Raw genomic sequence first — 23,095 nt, 5'->3', positions numbered from 1 at the left:
ACAACCCAACGCGTTCTCAGGCAAAGGTTGCGAAGATCAAGAAAGCATTCGGCGCTGCCTTTGTGTAGAAAACTGCTTGAGATAATCCAGTTCTTGGCAGCGGGATTGTGTATGTTTTGGAACCTCCAGGTTTACACATCTCTGGCCCACTGTAGCATGTCTGCCCCATATGGGGCACTCGCTTGCTGGAAAGAGTTCCAGACAGCAATGCATGTCTAGGATATGAGGGTTGAAAATGAATAAAAAAGCAGCAGAGCACTTGGACTATGATCAAAGTCAACATTCGACAATGTGCACGTTTGCTCTGTCTGTTGCTCTTAAACAAGCAAAAAAAAAAAATACCTACAAGGAAAAATGTACAATGAAATGTCACTGCTATAAAGCAGAGACACACTGGACATAATACAAGGTTCATTACTGTCGTCCATCGTGACTAATTAACAGGACGGCAAAGGGTCCAGTCACTAATTGTGAGGCAGATGAACCACTCTAAAAGAGGAACCTTGGTCCACTGCGTGGGTAATGTGTTGGTCTAGATCACTCTGCAAAGTCATGCAAATTCCTGTGTTGAGGTTGGATTCCTCCACTCCAGCTCACAGTTCTCCTTGGCTTTTGACCAAGCCATGGAGTGCCCCCTGAGGGGAGCTCACCCAGCCATCTTGTTATTCTAGCACATTCATCCACATCACTTGCTCAGTCGTTAGACTGGTTTGAGTCCACCGTAGCAGGGAGAAGCCGCTGCTGCTGCTGCTGCTGCCATCATCCTTGAAGTGTGCTTACTCTAAGCAAGATGTGTTAAAGTTTACTTTTAAATACACATTTGACTTTTCACAATCATACTGTGAGTATATTTTAACTTAAAACAGTTTTGATTTTTATCAGTAACTACGTTTCTTTAGGTCACTCGAAGGCTGGAAAAAGAGAATACAGACAAATCCAAAAAAGGCAAGTACGCCTGCTTGTGCATTTTGGAAAACGACTGAATTTTTGATGAACCATACAGTCATCACTGTACTATTTTTAAGGTTGTCGAATTCCTGCGTCAGCCTCAGACTCCTGCCAGACACTGGAGTATTAAATGCAAGGTTCTGAATCATGAGAGAGCTCTTGGTCTTCTGCCAATCACTTCATATGCTTTCTTTATGAAAAGTTAATCATCCACAGCTCTCTGGGTTTCACTTTTTTTCATTTTTCTGAAAGAGTGACAGTAGCTGGCAGCTCCCAGGTAGACCGGGACCACAGGGACTGGTAGGGAGTCACAAAAAAAGGGATTCACTACAGTCTGTTTATCTGGCAACCAATGATAACAGCTGAGTGGCTTCATGTTTGTTTAAATGACCAACAGAGTCTCCTCTCTTGCTGGCAGATGGAGAGTCCATGGATGGATGCATAGATGAGTGGATGTGTCTTCTCTGTGGCTTTTAGAAAGAAAAAAAAGTCCAGGCAGAGGGTGCACTCCACGAACTCCTCCAAAATCCTCTTCTTCTATCATTCCCTCAATCTTTCGGATGTTGCTATTCACCTGTCCTGAATTTAGTGTTGAATATAGTGAATGCTGACTGCACCTGGACTGGGTTGCTAGAGCTATTCCTACCTTTTTTTTTTTTTTTTTTGTAACTACTAGACAGCAGTGATTGTGTCAGGAAGTAAAGACGAAGTGATGTGTAAATTGGTTTAATCAAAAATCAATCAGTTATCTAAACAGGAAGTTCTTGTAGCATCACACTCTGTATATTAAACTTACTTGCGAATGCTTTGTAAATGTAATAATAGAATAATAAACTTTAATTATCCCGCACTTTTCAAAACAAAGAGCTTTACATGGTTCAACCAGGATTAAAACATTTCAGGAATTAAGGCGAGTAAAAACTAATACTAATAATACAGCAATGCACACACAAACACACACACACACACACACACACACACACATAAATGTAGGTATTACTTTGCTTTTATCTGGCGCTGCCTAAGTAAACATCCAAGTTGTAACGAGGCTAAGTTTGAGCTTTTCGAAAGTGACACCTCGTGCTGCATTAAAAATAAAAGTCACTCTTTGCTCGAGTTAGTGAAGCTTCGACTTTGGAAAAATTAGCTCACAGGTTGTTATCTTATCACAGGTTTGTCAGTGTCGTTCATATGTCCGCCCATAACTAACAAGAAATTACAGTAAAGAAAAAGCCAAACATGTATGTTAAAGGTCATTTAGACACAGAGGCGCCATTACAGAGTTTGTCCACCAGAGAGCTCTGACTGGTTTATTTCTCAAATGCTCAGTGCACATCGTAAATAACAAAGGGGTCCTGATAAAATATTTGTTTTTGTTCTGGGCTCGTGTTAAAAATGCATCGTTAGCCAATATGTCTTTATTAAAATTTAAAAATCTCAAACACTGATTTTGGTATTTGCCTCAAAAATTCAATATAAGTCAGATTCTACTAAAAAAGCCTGAAGAATATGAATGTACACGTCCTTCCAGTCTAGTCAAAGTGTGCAGAGAGAAAATAATTTGTAGTGTTGTGATCTGAGGGTCTTGAGAGGAATTTGCTGAGCCCCAAGGTGTGTCGTAACAGGTGTTGTTGGGGCTTTTCCTGCCCTTTCTGGCCTCTTTCTGTTCACTGGCAGCGGGGTTGTGGAGCCGATTGTTTGGCTGTTGCCTCGGATACGTATCTTGTTTTCTGAATGGCAGCATGTCAAGGCAGGCAGAAAATGATCACTCAGTCCAAAGCGTTCCTCGCTGCAGAATATATGCATGTATAACCTCACCTCTCAGTCCTGGAGGAGAGGCTGGACTGTGTTCAAGTAAGAGCCTCAAGTCATAGTTGACTCATAGTTAATTTCGCTAAAACACACAGCAGACCCCCTCCACTAAATACAACATAATCACTGAGGATGAACTATGTGAAACTGTGTGAAACCTTCTGCCTGCTGCCTTGACCCTATTCCAGCTGACCTTTTCAAGAGCACTTATATATATTGACCTTAAATACACTCTGCTTTATGAATTCCTGGCATTTTCCCTGACTCTTTTTGACCACAACTCAAAATAAACTAACTTAGACCCCTCCTGTCTTAGTAATTACTGCCCTATCTCAAATCTACATTTCCTGGGCAAGGTTTTAGAGAAGGAGGTGTTTAAACACTTAAACAAACACCTTTCTGAGAACTTTATTCTTGAACATTTTCAGTCTGGTTTGAGAGCGACCCACAGCACAGAGACAGCTCTCGTCAAAGTCGTAAAATAATGTCAGATTAAATGCAACTAGTGAATTAAATACATCTGTGTTCATTCTCCTCAACCTTAGCGCCGCCTTCGACACTCTTGGGTTGGTCTCCCTGATACATTTCTAAACCGGTTTAAATCATATATTACTAGAATGAAATTTCATATGAGAATCGGGCAACACATATCTGAAACAGTAAACATTGAATATGGTGCGACCCAAGGCAGTGTCCTAGGACCTTTGCTGTTCTCAGTCTACTGTCAGTCTGCTGCCACCGGATCCGTAATCTGTCGGCGTGGCGTGAATTTTCACAGCTACATGTCTACATGAGGCCAGATGACACACAATACCCAATTGGGCCAGCCGTTAATGAGTAGATGAGCAAGAACTTCCTAAAGCTAAATGAAGACGAGACTGAGACTAACTACTTTCATGTGGTTAAGCACTAATTGATTAAAATTCGATCACCCAAAATGTATTTTAATGATAGACACAACCAGTCATTTTAGCTTGTGACTTTACAGCCCATTTTAATTCCTTGACCAGAGGCCTGCAGTTTCTTTAAAATGAGAGATCATATAACTTCTATTTATGCAGCCTACACTGGCTCCTTGTATATTTTAGAACCGATTTCAAAGTTCTCTTAGTTTTTGAAGCACTAAATGGCCTAGTCCCCTCTTATATCACAGACTCCCTATCGTTCTGTGATCCTCCACGAACCCTAAGATCCTCCACAGCTGCTCTTTTAACTGTTCCCAAGGTCGCCACAAAAACCTTCGGGGATGCTGCTTTTAGCCACTACGCCCCCAAAAATATGGAAAACTCTGCCTTTTAAATATTAGAGTTGCTGACTCAGTGGACAGTTTTAAACAACAACTCAAAGCGGATGCTTTTAAGTTGCAGCTGTCTGTTTTAATCTTTCTAGGGAAACTGTGTTAATGCGTTTTTTTATAAATAGTAACACTCATTTTCTCCCTTCCTTCTCGTTTATGTGTTTGGTTTTAAACCTGTTTTTGCTGCTGAGCTGTAAAGCACTTTGAGCTGCAGCCTTTGCATGAAAAGTGCTATATAATTTATTTATTCATTCATTCAGATTTATCAGGCTTTACCTCACCTTACTCATGTGATATTGCGAATGGCAGTTTGTTTGTAGCTTTTGTAATTCTTATGGGTTTTTTTTTTTTTGTTTCGTTTTTTTGTCCGCCTCTGGTTTGTCACATCTGACTCACATTAACATACTGTATGTAAAATGTGTCTCAGAAAAGAGGTTTGTTGTCATTGCTTCTAGACAGAGCTGAGCAGGAGACTTCCTCACACAGGCCAAGTCTCACCCTGCCAACCAGTTTTGCTCTTGGCAACTCAGTCTGGATTCAGCTGCAACATTTTTTCTTCAGGAAAGGAGAGGACTAACAACTGCATGTCTGACTGATTCCTCATGTGTATCCTCAGGAGCAGCGGGGAAGCTAACGAGGAAGAGACATGACATCAAGTCAGCCACAGCTGTTAATATTTGTAAAGGCACTTACAGTTAAAATATCACTCGGTTTGATGCCTCGATGCTTTGCCGCAGACGATGTCAGAGAATTAAACAAAAGATAACGTGACTGCTGGAAAGCTACAAACACAAGAATGAAAGTTCCAGATAAAAGGAAAGAAATGGATATAAATGAATGTCAGTCCAGAGGAGCAGATGTAAGAAACAAAGGCAGCCATTGTTTGGTCTGGAGATGCCTCACATGTTTCTAGGCCAGGGGCCCAGACTGTGCAGCTTACCTGTGCTTTGTGGCTTCGTAAGAGAATGGGACAAAAACAGAGCTGTCAGGCGGTACAAAAATATTATCATTTCCTAACATAACATACAGTATCTGCTCTGCAACTGGCAGTAGTCTCAATCATGTGAAAGGGAACAATAATCAGCACGGCTGGCCCCAGTTCAGACTTCCAGCATTTAGCCTTGCATGAGCCGGGCTGCAGGCCACCTGCCAACAGGGATACTACCTTGAATCAAGGAAGCAAAGATGTGCCTTGGCCTTCCTCTGTCATCCAGTTAAAGGTTTTATAAGGGTTGCTGCACATAAGAAGTGCCTGTAATATTTAATGTAGTGCCACTTGGAGGGAGGAAACATAAAGTTTTTCATTACTTCTGCCACTAACAGCATTTGGCAGTTGTATATTTCATGTATCACCGGACATTTATGTAGTTAACTGCACACAATTACCTGCAGTAATATCCCGTGGCTTTCATCCAAAGAGTTGTGCTCTGCTCTGCAGAGGAGTGGACATGAGTCACATGACAGGGACTCGAGACTCGAGTGTTGAATCTGATCCGGTCTAAAGACTCGACATGACGAAAACCAACAGACTTGGAACTGCTCTGACTTCAACACCAATAAATCGTGAGTCATGAAAAATGAAATGGCAGCACATTTTTCGCAGGGTACATAAAGACTTGGGACTTGTTGCTCTTCACTCAGGACTTGACTTAGGATGTATTGGTCTTTACTTTGGACTTGTTGGTCTTAACCTTGACATGAGAGACATTGGTCTTGTGCTTGACTGGGAACTTGACGTTAGACTTGCCTAGACTTGACTTTGGATTTGATCTGTGACTTGTTGGACTTGACTTTGGACCTGAGACAGTTTGGAATTTGCTGTGCATGACTGGTAACTATTGGGACTCAAGTTTGGATCTGTTGGTCTTGACTTAGGATGTGACTTGGGACTTGAAGGTATTTACTTGAGGCTTGTTGGTCTTGATTCGGGATTTGTTGAGTTTGACTTGGGACTTGACATGAGATTTGTCTCTTTGGACTTGGTATTTGTTGATCTTGATGTAGGACTTGACTCGGGATTGCATAGCCAACATTTTATGCTCAAAACTTGGAAAATAATGTCTTTGTCCAAACTCTTTCATATCCAAGAAACATATAACTAACTTAAAAGACAACGATATAAATGATTTTAAACACTGTAATTGAATTGTGAAAAATAGGTTTTATTTGCAAAGACTCCAAAAGTGTGAAAAACGTACTGGAATGATCATATTCATTACAGTTAGTGAGTGACAGCGTTTTAGTAGGTTAGAAATTACTGCCTCCGTCAGAGTCATTTCCCTTTTTCTAACTCTGGAGTGACAATTACTCATCTCCAAACAAGAAACACATTGACATTTTTCTGACTTGAGTCTGTTCAGTCTCAACGACTCCTCTAGTGCTTTCCAGGAGCCTGGGGGGGGGAGCGGGGGGGCAATTATTTTATCAAGGCTCCATCAAATTTATTGGAGTAACACAAACTTTTAATGCACATTCTTCATTCTGACACATGCAGAGTATTTTATGTTTGTTTTATATGCCCACATAATTGGCCAGGAACATTACATTTTGAGAACAATTAATGTTTGTTTGTAAAGACCAGCAACAATTCAGGGTATTGATGTAATTTTTATAAATGATGCATATGCTTCTTTTACAGCGGGAGCCCGTGGAGTTTTAACCATTCGCTGTGCAGTTTGTCACGACTGACTTTTTGTCCGTCAAAACCCTTTTCTCTTGTCATCGCTCTTGTCCGCTACAGGTGTAATTCTTTATAACGGTTATAGATGTTGAGTTTAAACACTTGAACCTGATTTCTCCCGCTCACAGTGATGAATTACGGAAAGAGGCACGCCAGTTAAAGAAGGAGCTGCAGGCCATAAAGCAAAGGAAAGAAGAAAGTTTAAAACCTGCAGTGGAAGAAGTGAAGGACGGTATGTGAGCAGCTTTTTATTTTATATCCCCTGTATTTACTGATTGATGTGTATGACTGTCACTCATTATACTGTGAATCTACTGGTGTTTTGAGAATATTCTATGCAAGTCTTTTACCACAGCTAAATTCGTTTCAGTGACGGGGTTTTTTTTTCACCACGCAGCTCTAAGTGTGAACAAAGTCTCTAAGAAGGTGGTCTGTGCCACATTCCCTGCTAATGGACACTTAAGACAGGCAACCCTCTGATTTTGTCAATTAGTTGCAGACGTCTACTTTTTTTTTCTCCCCCAAGGGTCTGCATTTTTGTGTTACAGCTCGGGGAAAATTGCAAGGGGTAAAAATTGTTGAGTGGCCGCCATAGTTGCACATCAAACCCCTTTGTGTGTTTGTTAGTTTTCAGCCTTGGCCAGTGTGAAAAAAAAAAAAAAAAATCTGCCCCCACATCTCCTCGGGTCTCCACCACACTCCAGTCTGTCATGACGCCGTCAATCTTTGGATTTTTGCTGATGCTGAAACACATTTTTGAAAATTACAAAAACCACTTAGGCACAGAGGTTAGCTTGAGGTTGTGTATGTATTGTTGTGCAACAAAACACAATAGTATGCAGGGGAGGTGGGAGGTCGGGGGGTGGGGGGTCTGCGGGGACCAACCTAACTGTGGGATTACCACCAGCCAAAATGTACTGGAGACCATGATGGGATTTTGTTGCTCAAACATAGTTTTTGTCTCCACAAACACTGATGGTTTTATGTTTTTGAACGCAGACACTGAGCCCACTCATGACTTGCCGATGATTGGTTCAAGATTGTCGTGGTGAGTTTAGGTGAAAGAGCACGAAACACAATCATGACATTGTGCTTTAATACTAAGATTAACCGAGATCCTGTTGGTGTCTGGGACTTCGTGTGTTGCCCTTAGTGATATCTGCGCAGAGTTAAGCTGTTTCTACAAACATCCTAAGCAGAAAGAGGCCTGTTATAAACTCAACTGTTGAGGTAGTAACAGCCACACATTGTTATACCGAATGGCGACGAGCCTAAGCTCCTCCATTATCTTACAAGGTATTAAGACTCTGCCAGGGACTTTTGTTTTGTGCTTCTGCTGCAGCTCAGCCAGAGGCGGGAGTTTCTTTTTAAGGGTTCCTCATTACATTTCTGTGTTGGAAGCGAAAGTTAATTCCATTAGATGTAATTCTTAGATGTCATGGGCCAATGGCCTCTGCAGGGGAGACGGATGTTGCCTCAGTTGCTATAAATCTCGAAGCTCAGCTCAGCCGCAGAAGAAGAACGCTCGTGCGAGGGCTCGTTTGCTCTCGTCCCACTGGAGAAGCCGCACAGACGCAATAAGGATCGCATTGACACTGTTGTCCCTTAAAGCTTAAATCATCCTCCTGGTTCTGCTCCGACCTCTTTGTGAAGGTTAACCTCTGCTCTCGTTTCTCTCACATGCCTCTTTAATTGGTCCGCGCAGGTTCAGCGGGAATACACGAAGATTTTAGGGCGGGACTGTAACGGCTATTTTTGTCTCTGATTCATTTCTCAATTATTAGCTTTCTAAAATGTCAGAAGATAGAAAAATGAAATAATTAAATCTTAACATGTGAGAAGCTGGAACCAGAGCTAAAAGGCTATAAATAAAATAGCATATACAACACCTTATATTTTTTCAAAAATAATTGTTCTTTAAACTTGAACACAAGCTTGACACAAACCTGAAAATAATGTACTCCAAATAAAAAGGCTTCTGTGCTTCAGCCCTTTTGGTTTCAGCCCTGATCTCCTGCGAAAAGCAACTCTTTAAATTTTACAACCAAAAAGTCAGAATGAGTTAAAAAGACACTGAACCAAAGGTACAGAGATTTAAATAAAAAAGGGGAATCTAAGGTCTCTAATAGAACATTCTGTGATGAAAACACTTTGGAGCCACAGCCACGAGTCTGAACCAACTCCGTGTCAACAGCTGCTGCAGTGATATGTGAATCCTAAAATGCTTTGCACAGAGAGAATCAGGAGACTTTGAGCTTTCAACCAATGGATAATTTGTCAAGGTTGTGTGACGAATGAGTCCAGTACAGATCAAAACACACCTAAAGCAGCGCTGCCAAGGCCACGGCGTCCCACAGGTGGGATGGTGTATTTTAAAAGGCTAGATAAAGTTTATACAGTATATAAAGCTCATCTTCTTACCCATTTTGTCTGCTTCCATTTTAATATGCACAGTTACTCAAGCTGAGGCGCGACTGCAGCTATTGAAGCTAATGCGCAACCTTTTTCCTGCAGTAGAGGCTTTGTTGCACCTGTGACCACACCCACCAGTGATGTCACTGGGTCCTGCAGCACACTAGGGTTCACACTCAAGGGCCAAATATACAATATATACGCAATATACAATATTATATATCTGTATCAAGGAAGCAATATACACATTTTTATTATAATTTTCTATTTGATATTAAGAAGAATATTTAATTTAGCGGGAAAATATCATGATCTTCCATATTTATGAATATCACGTCTAGGGCACACCTGAACGTCACTGCATCAAGGTGAGAAGTTAAACCACTGGATTTTGTGCTTAATCGGTCTGAATTCCGTCTATAGCTGAAATAATTAGTCGATTAGATTAATCAACTATTCTGAGCATTTTTTTCCTTCCTGTTTTTACATCTTTTCAAACTGAATATTTTTAATTGGACTAAACAAAAACTTAATTGATGATGGAAAATGAAATTGTCAGTCGTCATCTATTGTTCCCAGTCCATGGGTAAAATAAACACAGGAGACGAAACCTAGACTTGGGATTTTTTTAACCGCAGTGGTGTGATTTTTTTTTTTCCTACAGTTATTATATTATAAACCAAAAGGTCGGTCCGTGTCTAATCCTCATCCCCCTCCACCAGCAACCTCCTTATGGCCGGTATGTGCATAACACTGGACTTGAGTGAAAAGCAAATTGTCTCTTCTGAATTCACCATCAGCTAAAGCACACAGTTTATTTTTTATTAATTCTTCTTTCTTTTTTTCTTTTTTTTTTCTACCTTTTTTTGAATTATTTTTTCAACAGTCATCACTTCACTTTTCAACACATAAATTACAGCATGTTCCTGCAGTCTGGTTTTCTCTTTCTTGGCATGACCGCTGGGTTACCGGAGCCAAAAATAAGAGGGGCCATTCTCAAACCACTGTCCATTCAATACCCACCCTAAATTATGTGGCAACAGTCTTTAACCCATTTAGGTATTATACAGGTTATGCTTATGTGCTGTGGATGTTTTATTACACTGGTGTCAGTCATGTTGTTGGTTTAGAGGAAATGTTGCAGCATTGTGGTTTTGGAAACGACAATTACCTGCGATTAAGTTCAGCGTGTTATTTTGTCTATTCAATGTACCGTTTGACAGATTTTGACCGGGTTAGTTATTTTCACTGGACACTTGTGAAATATTTTCTTATGGTAACAAGTTTTTTGCTGCGTAATTGAAGATGGATCGTCGGCGTTGACCTTGAAGCACTAACTGACAGCATTTTTTGATGTGTTTTTGATTGATGATCACGCCGCAGTGCTGCTTTGACTTCTCTGTCGAAACCGTTGATTGTTTGACAGAGTACGGGGGAACCTTTTATCCCACAGAGGAGGCGTTCAGTCCGTCCACAACAGCCGTCCGTTGCTGCAACGCCAGCGGCTTGATTTGTAGCTCTCTTGAGCCCAGGTGACAGGAGAGGGCAGGAATGTAGTTAGAAAGGCCATCAAACCCAAAGATAGTAGTTAGCGACAACAGCTGGAGCAGTTGATGTGTGTTCCTCATGTAGGACCTCGGGGCGTCATCAGTCAGCATCCAGCATGTCACAGGCTGCAGCAGAGGTGACTGGGGGAGAGATGGAGGAAGATCACTTGTTGGTTTCATAAATCAAATCAAAAAAAAAAAAGAAAAAGAAGAGGTTTGCCCCTACGAGCAGCAGAGCAGACTTCCGTGATGACTCCACGTGGGGAGAGTGAGGCGTTTAGATTTCCAGGGTGTTTGGAAATCTTTCTCAGTATTCGGCGCATTCGCAGAGAAGCAAGAGTAATTGCATGGTTTCCTTAAATGACAGGCGGCCCGAACGCCCCGCAGAGCTGAGGCTCTTCATCGTTCACTTACGTTCCTCCTCATGTGAACTTATTTTTCCCCAAGATACAACTTTTTTTTTTTTTTTTCCTCAACAAGAAGTGTGACTTCTGTCAGAGGACTTATTACAGCCGAGTATCTTCCACTAATGGAGAGGCTATGAATATCTTAACATTTTCTATTTTAATTTGTGTGAAAAATTAAAGATACGCAAGTGGATTTTGTATATTTGTAATAAATTCTGTTTGTGAGTGACAGATGACTTGTATGTCACATGGCCAGTCCAAGTTTTTTAAGTTTTTTTTTTTAAATTTATTAATTATTTCAATTCATATTTTTCTCCTTAATAATGTTTTTTTTTCAGGTTTTATTTTTGTAGAGTCTCTAGTTTTTGGCGCAGGCTGTGTAACCTTGGGTTAGTTCAGGTTTGTTATGTCTTTCCAACAGGCTTTTCTGTATCTTACGATTTATTTTTCTCCCCTGTGTTTCATGTTGTTGTATTTCTTCTGTAATTTAGTCTTTATTAGTAGATCTTGTTCAGCACTTTATCTTTTCACAGTCTAAGCTAATGATAAAGGGCTGTATAAATAAACACACATTAACAGAAACTCATAACATTGCAGCTCTTGTTAAATAACAAGCTGCGAACTCCGGTGTTTTCTCTGTTACATCATTTATTTTGTGCGGCTGAATGTGTCAAAGCGTCCAGTCAGAGGTGGGCTCAGCTTGGCCGGCGAGGTGACGCTGTCCCCCCCCCGGGGGCCGGGCGGGCGCATGTGACATCACATTTTGTTGTGGAAAGACGGTGCTCCAGCAGCCAGCAGACTGTGCTCACTGTCTGCCACTCTGTGACTTCACAGCCCGCAGTGTCTAAGCTGGGAGATTTACAGAAGCACATTAACTGCATGAGACACCAATGTCAGCACGCTGATTGTCTCTGTGTTCAGCCATGATGAGAGACGGCTTCACAGAGGACAGTTCGGTGGAAAATTATTCCCAGCGCTGCCTTCGCTCTGTCTGCATTTAATAACACACTGGTCATACCTCTTCGTTTGTAACACCAGTCTGCTGTCGTGTACGTCAGTCCAGCTATTGGCCCATGTAGAAAATGATTTTATTTTCTCGATTAATTGAAAGAAACACAGTTTACAACCACAGAAGATGAATAAAAACTCATTTGAGAAGTGAATATTTGCCTTTCGACATATTCAAATCAACTAAACGTTTTATTTATAGTGCGCCAAATCACAACAGAAGTTATCTCAAGGCCTTTTTAAACAGAGCAGGTCTAGACTGTCCCCTCTTTATTAATACTGATGACAGAGACCCAACAATTCCCACCATGAATTAGAGTCTAAACAGCATATATTTGAGAATATGTGGAGGCCCTTCATTAATTATGTTAAGGATTTAGCTTTAACAGATGATCGAGTGAGTGAGTGACTATTGTTAAGACAAGATTATTTTTTTATTATTCCTTCCTTCCTATATGCTGAAGTATACAGTATATTATTCAAAAGCTAGATGCTGTACTTCATGATGTACTTCAACTAGTTGTTGCAGCTCTACTTCCGTATCAGATGTAATTCTAAAAAAACAAAAACCTTTTATAAAGACAAGTTTGTACAGTCTCTCTCCCCTGTTAACATCTCATTAACAGCAGTTTAGTGACTTTCACTGCTTTCCTCAAAACCAAGTGAGTAAAGTGCACATATGCTCATGTGTCGTGACTCTGCTGAGGATTAAAGGGGTCTCTCTTTGCCCAGGAGCCATCAGTTACATAAGGTTTGGGGTAAAAGCTAGCAGCTGTAATGTAGGTCATCTCTGAGTAAGATTAAGTGACGGGTCACTAGGTGGGGGCTTTAGGCCACTACATCTTTGTGAGGGTTGCCAGAAGTATGGATTCACGCTGAGCATGTCAATCTGAGATGAGAGGACTGCCCTGTGCCGCCTCATCTTCTCCCTTATTATCATGTTCTCAGATCGTGTACGGCAGCAACTTTCACAGCTTGACAAGCTTCGCTTCCTTTTATCTTTTCCCTCTGATCATGTTCTGCCCATCTGTCAAGTGCCGCAGAACATGTGAAGCGCTGGTATTTCTTCTCTCCAAATGTTGTCAGCTAATAGTGTCAGAGAAGTTTTAATCACCCTAATGGAAGTGTTTTTTCCCCAATTAGACAGCTCCCAAGTCACTTTGGTTGTGAAAGGCTGCATGGCCAAAGAAGCCATACTTTTAATTGGTAGGTTACTAAAACTGTACATTTAAAACTATTAGATCTTTAAAATATGGCCGACAAAAGGTCCACATTTTCCACGTCTATTTACAGTGTGAAAATCCCTCCAGAGAAAGTGTGTGTTCACTCCCAGTTAAAATGTTGCCTAAAACAATAAACAAAAATGGATAAATGCAGCAACTTTTGCTTCATGGGAAGAATCATTAGTGGGTGATTTATTGTTAAAATCCTCCATTTTGTTCTTTTCTTTGTTTTAAAATCCTGCAGTGTTTTATGTTCGTGCAGAGCTGGGCCGGGGATGAGCTGTGTGAGGATCGGGGATGATCCTGGGCAGTTTGAGATTCTCGTTTTGGTTTGGCCCAGCAAACTCAATAAACACTGAAGGCATTTGAGAGCTCCCATATCCCTGGCAACAGCAGTCTTAGCTACCTAAGATTTAGATGAAGTAAATGAAGAGTTAATAGTGATGAGCAGCGATGTCTCTCTTGTCTCTCCAGTGGATAAAAAGCCAACCAACGAGGCGGTGGCCGAGTACCTGGAGGGAAGAAAGAAGTACGAAGAGCAAAGGAAACAAAAGCTGAAGAAAGGCTCAAACAGAGAAGCGCAGGTAAAAAGACTCAACATGAGGTCATTTATTTACTGAACTTGAAATAGAAATCATTTCAGCAGAGTGATGGGGACACTGTATGTTCAAATGGCGTCCAATGTTTTTGCCTTGTAGACTCTGGCCCTTCTCAATCAGTTCAAGTCCAAGCTGTCGTCCGCCATCACTGAGGCTCCAGAGGACGACGTGGAGGAGCTGGCAGAAGACGACGACAAAGGATGGTCAGTGAGCCTGATATCATTTAAGATAAATCTCTTTTTTTTTTATTTCCTTGGCTTCATCTGTCACTGTAGACCCCATTGTCAGGTTTTGTTTAAGTTTATTTGCCTATTGATACGGAAAGTCAGACACGTGTCCAACCATCAGAGCCAAATCTTTCCCAGAATCAATACCATTATTCTCACTGCAACACACTGTCATGCTTTGCTTTGTATAAAGCTGCAGCGATCAGTCGATTTTTAAAGGTCAAAATCGTCCAAAAATGATCATATATGTTCAGTTTCAATACAAACTGGATGTTGTAACCTTCATGCAGGGAGGATTTATTGAGGAACTGTTGTATTAGACTGCACTAGTTTTAGCTAGGTGTACCTAATAAACTGCCAACTTGAGTTTGAAAGACATGGACATGTATAAGGTAGAGAGGAGCCAATGAAAGATGCTATAGAGATGCATTATGGGAGGTGTACAATCCATTTTTTTTTTGTTTTTTTTTAAGTCTGACCTATAGCCTCAAATTTACTTTCCTGTAGAAGTTTAGCATTTCTTATTTTATCTGCAATTTCTAATTATTAAAGGAGCTGTTTACTTACCAGTCTAGAAGAAATATTGCGAGTTCAGTATCAAATTTCATTCCTCCTCCTTCTTTTCTTATATTGAAGTTAGCATGCTAACCAGCTAGCCCCTGTCACTTTCCAATACCGAGTCACTGGAGCGTCTAGTCTGCCTTGAAGAGGACGTATTATAACCTCTTGTCTTGTAAAAGTAACACTGGCTCTTGGCAAGACTAGTAAGTAAACAGCTGTTAATGCTAACGTTAGCTATGTAGCAATAGCAAAACTTACAGAGGGCTCCTTTAATTTTATACAGCCTAAACTGCAGCCACATTTTGTCAGTATTTTATGATAAACTTACAGAGTATAAATGCTTATGCCTCTGAATAGAAGGAATACTGGATCACCAAAGACAGAATAAAATGGCTAATAAAATAATTCACAATATTAGTAGCAGCATGTGAGCGCACCAGAGTCCTGACTGCTCCTGGAGAGTTCAAGAAGCACTTTGGCAAACACGTTGTTTTATGGACGGCGAACTGCAAGCATGACAAGTTGGCACGAAAAGGCCTTTTTCATTAGCCTCTGCTGGTTTACGTTGTGTTATTCTATTGACACACTGGGCTGTAAGAGATTGTGAAAGAAAGCTTTTATTTTAATAGTAAGAGAAGCGTAGATGAGACGGTAAACTGGTCAGAAAACCTCTCTTTGTACTGGGGTGGATGAAGCTGACCTTTGTCGGATCCAGACCTCGCTTCAGGCTCTGATAAATGTGTGTGAAAGTTCAAGTTGTACGCATGTGTGTGTGTGTGTGTGTGTGTGTGTGTGTGTGTGTGTGTGTGTGTGTGTGCGCGTGCATGCATGTGTGTCAAGTTGGGATTTCAACCCGCAGTCACCAGATTGGCCATCAGGAAATCAGCCCTGACGCTGTGTTTTCCTCTCATATTCTGTTTTTCACCAAAGATCTCAAACTCTAACTACACAGAGTGAGGGTTTGAAATGAATACCATGTGTTTGAATTTGAGCAAAGTGTCTGTGTGTGAGAGAGATTTAGAATAACAAAATCTGTAGTTGCTATTAGTCTCGAGAAAGCCCCCTTGAAGTGTAAGTCTGTCTGTGTGTGGGGGCCCTAATGAATTTGAGAGAAGCCTTGGCTGGTGTTCGGGGCCTCTGCCAGGTCGTAGACACCTCACTGTGCCCTCCCCCGCCAGGTATGGTGAGGAGGGAGGGACAAGGGCAGTAGCATAGCAGTCCTAGAAAAACACCAGTGGGAAGTCTGTGCCACTCTAGGAGCACTGCGAACAGAATGTGGGTTACAACAGGTCAGACATTAGAAGTCAAGTCTGGGCCAGAGGAGGTAAACTATTCCATCTGTGTCTGTGTCTACAAATTCTGACTCTCCCTCTTCTGCCCCCCCCCCCTCCTCTCGGCCTCTGCTAACACACAACCTCACAGAGTCCACACTCTCAACGCAAAGAGGCCGCCGTTGCTCTCACCATCACTCCTGTACTCCTTAATCTCCACCCACTGCTTCAGTAAAAATAAAAAAAAGATAAATAAATAAATAGAGGAGCGTCTTCTGTAGCCTCGCATCACGGCAGCACAGGGTGGTTTTGATAAGGCCACGAACGCCGAGTTTCCACATCACGTCTCAGAGCTGTGTGACTCTGAGGCTGCGCGGCCGGCCGACTGTCATCACCGAGACTGCTAGACAAATTATCAGAGGCGGCCCGCTCACACAGCAGGAGTCCTCAGGGTCTGCCAGAGTCTAGCCATGACATTCTAGATGAGCTGTCACAACTCCTGCCGATTTCAAATGAACACGGGAGAAAGTGCAGAGCTCACACACACACACACACACACACACCCAAACTGCGCACTCAGCCAGAGACAGGAGCAGACATATACCACATACAGTAGACGAGGCATCAAACGCAACATATTTTAAAATGTACAATAATGAGTTTAATGCAGTTTCTGTGTTTAGTGCAGCCAGTTAGAAACACACTGGTGCTACAGTCTGCACACTGTTGATGATCAAAGATGAAGGGAAGGTTCGAAGATTGTAACATAAAAGAGTATGAGCAAAAGTTTTAGGCAGTAAGAGTAAAGTGAGTTTTTATTTATCAATCAAACAATTAAAGTCAAATTTGCTGTGCTAGTATTAAAACTGTGGCCATTACTACAATATAAAATTGATGGTACTGGACGATGTAATCGCAACGTCCGCTCTTTCTCCATCCTCATTTCCTGTCACACCTCTTCCATCTACGACCAAACAAGGCGGAAAGTGTCTTTAACCTTCATTTGAATGTGTTTAAACGAGATAAAAAGTTTGGTTTCATTAGAGAAGAACCTTGAACGCCTTAAAGACCGTCGTAGTGTTGCACTCAACTGTAGAAAAGTGACAGCAGTTGTTATGTAATGAAAGAAAAAGAGAGCTTAGTTTAATGTGGCAGATGCAGTTTAACATCATTCCAATACAAAGCGTGAAACTGAGAGTTTATAGCACAGTTTTTACGCTCAGTGTAATTAAAAGTCAATCTTCATTATCACAATACACTGCACATTCGAGAGTCGAGTAAAATACTATATTGAAATGCATTGATTATGATGCACAGTCTAAGAAGAGAGACGTTCACAGCTTAGATCCTTTTCTCAACTCGCCAGTCGCTGCGTGACGTGGGTGGGAATGTTGGATTGTCAGTTTTTTGGAAAGTCACAGAACTCAGACATAAAAGTAAAGTATTAGACAAATTGACCTTTTGACGGGATGATGGTAAACCATAAATGTCAACCTGAAGTTAGCGCTAGAAGAAAAAAGTCAGGGGATCAACAAAGTCATTGGGATTCACCCTCTGGGGAACATGAATGTCTGTACAAATTGTCATGGTATTCCATCACATGGTTGTTAAGGTATTTCAGCCTGGAGCAAAGCGGTGGACAGACAGACAGACTGACTTTGCCATCCCTAGAGCTACGCTGCTATCGTGGCCAAAAAGTTTTTCCTGTCCACAACAGAATCCAACATCTTTCAGTTATTTCTGATTCTTGATTTTTTTTTTTTTTTTTTCCACTCAGCCCTGGACGCAGGAGACGTAGCCTCTAGCGTGGCTAAAAAAAAAAAAAAAAAAAAAAAAGGATCCTTGCAATTGATTAGTCTTGCAATTGATTGTTGTTTAGATTTGCAGAGAGAGATTTCGTGCAGGAGCTGGAGAAATCCTGTCAGTGGGAGAAACTGTGTTTTATCTGTGAAGTGCCTGACACTGATATCTCCTGTGAGGAATGTCCTGATTCTTTAATCTCTCTTTGGGGGAACAGAAAGTGACTGGGGAAATGAAAGACACATGACCGTCTGTTCTCCGGGGACTAGGGCTTTCACTCAAGATTTTTTTTTTTTTTTTTTTGACTGCTAAGATGTCTCAAAAATATGACCCCAATACTGTATTTCCCATTTTTAGTGAGAGAAACCGTTGGGATACTTCTCTTGCTACAGTTTGAGCAGCAGTATTAATAAGGTCTCAAGACTCAGAATCGTGTTTTGACCATTTTGTCTGGACACCCCCGTGTCTTTAAATTCCAACAGGGCTTAAAATCTGAGTTCAAAACACTTTGTGTGACCTAGGCTTAACATGGCTGTATATTGGCTTCCCACTGACAGCAATACAGAATATTTTGGAAATGTTTTGGGTTTAGTCCAAAAGGACAAAGTTCAGGCGATCGCTTGGACGCAGCTGTGTACAGATTTACTTCAACCTCCATCTTGCTAGTAATTTAAAGCTGCACTAATCAATATTTTTATATTCACAATGGATCATGTGACTGTGTGTACAGTTAAAAGTCGCTCTTTGTGATGAACCCACAAACTCCGCAGTTCCTCTCAGCTCCGCAGAGGATTTTAGCATCTTTTACCTCATTACTTTTTGGCCTGCAAATGTACCGTTCTGCTTCAGTCTCACTGCTCTTATCAGCCTTGTTTTCATCTGCAGCAGGCAGCTGTTTTCAAAGAAGCTGCTCTGAAGTACTAACTGTAACAAGCTCAGCACTAAACAGCAGATAATGTTAGAAACCAGCTGGTGGACACAGTGCAGCATTTAGCATCTAAAAGGACAGATATTTTCAACTCAATTCAGTTTTATTTGTATAGCGCCAAATCATAACACACATTATCTCAAGGCACTTTGCAGGGGAAGGTGAAGACCTTACAATATTATGGGAAAACCCAACAGTTCCTTCAATGAGCAACACTTGGCGACAGTGGGAGGAAAAACTCCCTTTTAACAGGTAGAAACCTTCATATTTCCCTCGAAGATAAAATGAATGTGAATATTGGACTTAAATTCATCAGCGGATACAAACAGGACAGAAATGAATGTTAATGTTTCTCCATGTCTGCTGGATGTGTAAGTTAGCAGCTGTTTGCTAACACATACGCCATAACAACTCTACGAGGTGATGTCAGATGTTGTGTTTCCATGTTGTCGTCGCCGGTTACGTCATTTCTTTCCATTAGCATGATGAATATTTTGCAGATTGGTCTCTTTTGAAATCACCCTTTATATAGAGCAAGAACACTTTCCAGTAAACATACAGAGGCACCTGCAGAGGTGTGAAGAGGTCACTGATTGAACTGATGGGAGATCAGTCACAGACTTAACTAAACTTGGCCAAAAGTCTCAACTCAAGACGCAAGAGAACTGCAGTGCAATAATTTACTATTTACTCAAAATGAATCAACCGGCTTGGCTTAGCTTTTAGCACTAGCTTGTCGACCACTCTGCAACACCAACGTGACATAACATATGCTAATGCATGAATGCATAACACTTATCCAGTAAGGTTTTTATTGCTTCATGCTTTTAATGTTCTGTTTTCTCTTATTTTACTGTCTGTTTATTCTCTTTTTTCTGCCTGTTCTTCAATTCATTTTAATGTTTTTTGAAAATATATAGATGAAGTTTGTCATTATTATCCTATTTGTTATGTGCAGAATTATAGAAATGGTCTCTCAAATCAAAGTTTGTCCCATTTTTAGATGGTAATAATATTGTAATCAGACTCAAAGCAGAAAGAGAGCAGCTTCTCTAGATAAAAGTTCTGCAGAGCAGTGATTTAGTGGTTCCTCTCCTGCGGTTCTTTGAACTCTCTCCACCCCTCTCTCCATCTGATTTAGGATGGGCCATGTTCTGCAGTTTGATGAGCAAACCAGAAAAGTCAAGGATGCCAACATGCAGGACGAGGACACGTTTGAGATCTACGACCCGCGCAACCCCGTCAATAAACGGAGGAGAGAGGAGAGCAAGAAGATCATGAAGGAGAAGAAGGCCAAAAGGTGAGGTCGCGAGGTCGGAGGTCAGGTCCCGCCCAAGCCACGTGATTGAAGAACTGGTCATACAGCATCCTGCCTGTCCGCTTTTCCACCACTTCAAAAACCTCCAGCTTTTGTTGAACAGTCTCCTGGCTCGAACATCTGGATTGAGGAAACTGACCTGAGTGCATACCATCCCTGTAATCCGTGATGGAAAGGCTTCTTCCCTTGGAACAGCTGCACCCAGACAGCGCTCAGTTACTCATCAGGATTAAGACTGTGGTTGCAGTAATGGTTAAGGTCGTGATTTGATTCTGTGTAATGCTTTTAACTTTTATGGCAGTTTAGCTTTTTGTTTTTGTTGTCTAGCGTTAAACGTGAGCATCAGACTTTGCCAGAAAAATAAATTACATTTATTAACAAGATATAATGATTTGACTCTGTTCTATTTTTATTTTAAATAATTGAACGCTGAGTGACCACTTTATTAGGTACACCTGTACAATCTAATGCAATCCAGTGCAACAGCCATAATTTAACGATCTTCACAAAGCTCGTAATGTTCAGTTTTTGTGTAAATGTTAAAATTGAATTATAAGTTTATTACTGAGGTTATAGTTAAAGGGGATGATGTAGTGGAGAGGTGTTTCTAATGTTCTGTCCTTCCCATTGACAGTTATGCCAGTTGCAGCCCGAGCTGTGTCCACTCACTCATATTCTACATGTTTAACAATAGTTTTCCCTGTAGTGAACGGTAGATTTAAAAGGTTTCTGACACTTATGAATAATAATTTTGCACCATGAATTACAGAATTATTTTAGTTTGTAATAAACAATGAATAACTTACAAGTATGCAGCCTACATGGACTTATAAGACAGCAAAAATACAGTTGCCATGGTGATACATTTATCAGACAAAAACATGACTTCTTATATAAAACACTGGAATGCAAACAATAAACTTTGTCTCCTGCCTCAGACTTTTTTGTGGCAGATGAGATTATTGAACTTAAAACAAATCATTATATAACGAGCAATAAAAAAAAAATGAACTGGACTTGCCAGATGAGAAAAGACTTTCTTCATCAGTGTCAAACGCCTGTAATTTCACATCTGTGTGAAAGTGAAAGTGTCGCATGTTGGTGGATAAGACTGATATCATATAACCAACCCCTCCCTGCATCCACTGTCTGTATTTCTCTACTGTTACTATCTACATGAAGACAATGTGCTAAAAAAAAAAAAAAACTTTGGACACTCAAATAAAATGGTGGAAATAAATTGCACAAGATGTGTCTGCTGTATTGACCTTTCCTACCTTTTATACCTCAGGTGCTTATAATATTGGTTCTTTTGTTAACCTGGTGAGAAGCAGCACGTTGCAGTGGAGTTTCAGAGTAAAAAGTTTTCTCAAGGTAAAACAGCAGCACCGATACTGCTACCTATAAATAATACTTTGGAATAGGCCGTTAATGAAAAGCCAGGTGCTACTTAAATGTGAGGAAACCTCGCTTCACAACAGCGGTTTTTACTGGATTAAATGAATAGTTCAACATTGTGGGAAATACACTTCTTTGCTTCAGGGGGAGATGAAAAGATCAACAACACTCTTGTTTGGCTTGGTTTAGCTCAGCATAAAGACTGGAAACAGTTAGCCTGGCTCTGTTCAGAAGGAATAAAATCCACCTACCAGCACGTCTACAGCTCATAACTAACATATTTCATCTTGTTTGTTTAATTTTTAAAGAAACCAAAGTGTAAAAACCAAGGTTTGGTTTTGTGAGGGGATATTTGTGCAACATTTTTTTCCAGTCTTTCTGCTAAGCTAGGCTAATTGGCTGTGGAGCAAGGGAGTAGGTTTGGTCTCAACATTGGTAGGGACACAACAACCCTGCCACCCCTCCAAAACAAAGAGATTGGCTTTTTAATGCCATCAACCAAACAGGTGATTGACATATAAAATCTGAATTTATATTCAGGAATACCCATACGCAAATGTAATATATGTGCATGTGTTGAATTTCCATATATGAAATATATGTACATATGAAGTAAAATCATATATGTATTCAAAATCACATACATTAAAGCACAAAAGGTCATACTATAGTGAGGTATAAAAAAGTCATGGTGTGGTCATTGTTACGTGCTGTAGTATTGTGTATCTGTGTATGTGTGCTGGTCTGCCCTCTGCCCAACGCTTTTCTCCGCCAGGTGACTCGGCATGGCTATCCCTGATCCCCAATCAAGAGATGGAGCTATATAGGCGTATCGAGTGAGCTTGTTCGGCGCCAAAGTGCCATCCAGCAGCTGTGGAACTATCTGTATGTGTGTCTTATATGTGAGATAGCTGTGTGGAGCTATAGTGGTTATCCACGCTGATATTGACAGTGATCCTATCTAGTGGTTATTGTTTATTTGGTTTGTCTTAGTTTTTAGATTTCTATTATGGTTTCTTTTTCTTTTGTGAATAAAATTTTTTCTTTGTTTGGGTATTTCTGTTTTCCTGTTTCTTTTCTATTTTGCAAAGTTCATTTTATTCATTTTTACTTTCCTCAGCCCCTGCATTCTTTCCAGGAAATTAACAGTCATAATATAATAAAGCATGAAAAATGTAAGGGTATATAGTACAGCATGACAAATTCATAGTATAGTCAGGCATAAAAACGTCATAGTACAGAAAGGCGTAAAAAAGTCATACTATAGTGAAGCATAAAAGGTCATAATGTAGTAAAGTGTAAAACTAAAAAAAGTCATGCTATAGAAAGGCATAAAGTTATGAAAAAACGTCATAGTATAGTAAGGCATAAAAAGTCATTGTATAGTAAGGTATAAAAATTTGAAAAAAAGTAATAGTATAATAAGGTATAAAACGTTATAGTATAGTAAGGCATAAAAATGTGAAAAAAACATCATAGTATAGTAAGGCATAAAAATATGAAAAAAACGTCATAGTATAGTAAGGCATAAAAATGTGAAAAAAACATCATAGTATAGTAAGGCATAAAAATTTGAAAAAAACGTCATAGTATAGTAAGGCATAAAAATTTGAAAAAAAGTCATAGTATAGTAAGGTATAAAATTTGAAAAAACATCAT

At 40.4% G+C, this 23,095-nt stretch overlaps 1 protein-coding gene across 1 annotated transcript in view; it reads left to right on the top strand.

Moving 5' to 3' along the window:
• Positions 1 to 21,286, top strand: part of cwc27 (CWC27 spliceosome associated cyclophilin) — a 29,133-nt gene extending 7,847 nt beyond the window's left edge. Inside the window, exons 11-14 of the mRNA XM_023422337.2 lie at positions 6,866 to 6,969; positions 13,809 to 13,918; positions 14,033 to 14,136; positions 19,862 to 21,286. Of these exons, the coding sequence (XP_023278105.1) occupies positions 6,866 to 6,969; positions 13,809 to 13,918; positions 14,033 to 14,136; positions 19,862 to 20,024 (481 nt within the window). The 3' untranslated portion in view covers positions 20,025 to 21,286. The remainder of the gene's footprint in view (positions 1 to 6,865; positions 6,970 to 13,808; positions 13,919 to 14,032; positions 14,137 to 19,861) is intronic.
• Positions 21,287 to 23,095: the final 1,809 nt, after the last annotated feature.

Source organism: Seriola lalandi, unplaced genomic scaffold (genome assembly GCF_002814215.2).
Source record: "Seriola lalandi dorsalis isolate HSWRI2012SDOR001 ecotype SW California unplaced genomic scaffold, Sedor1 jcf7180002054680, whole genome shotgun sequence".
Classification (NCBI taxonomy): Eukaryota; Metazoa; Chordata; class Actinopteri; order Carangiformes; family Carangidae; genus Seriola; species Seriola lalandi.
The sequence above is the reverse complement of the archived record's forward strand: the minus strand, read 5'-3'. Positions and strand labels throughout refer to the sequence as shown.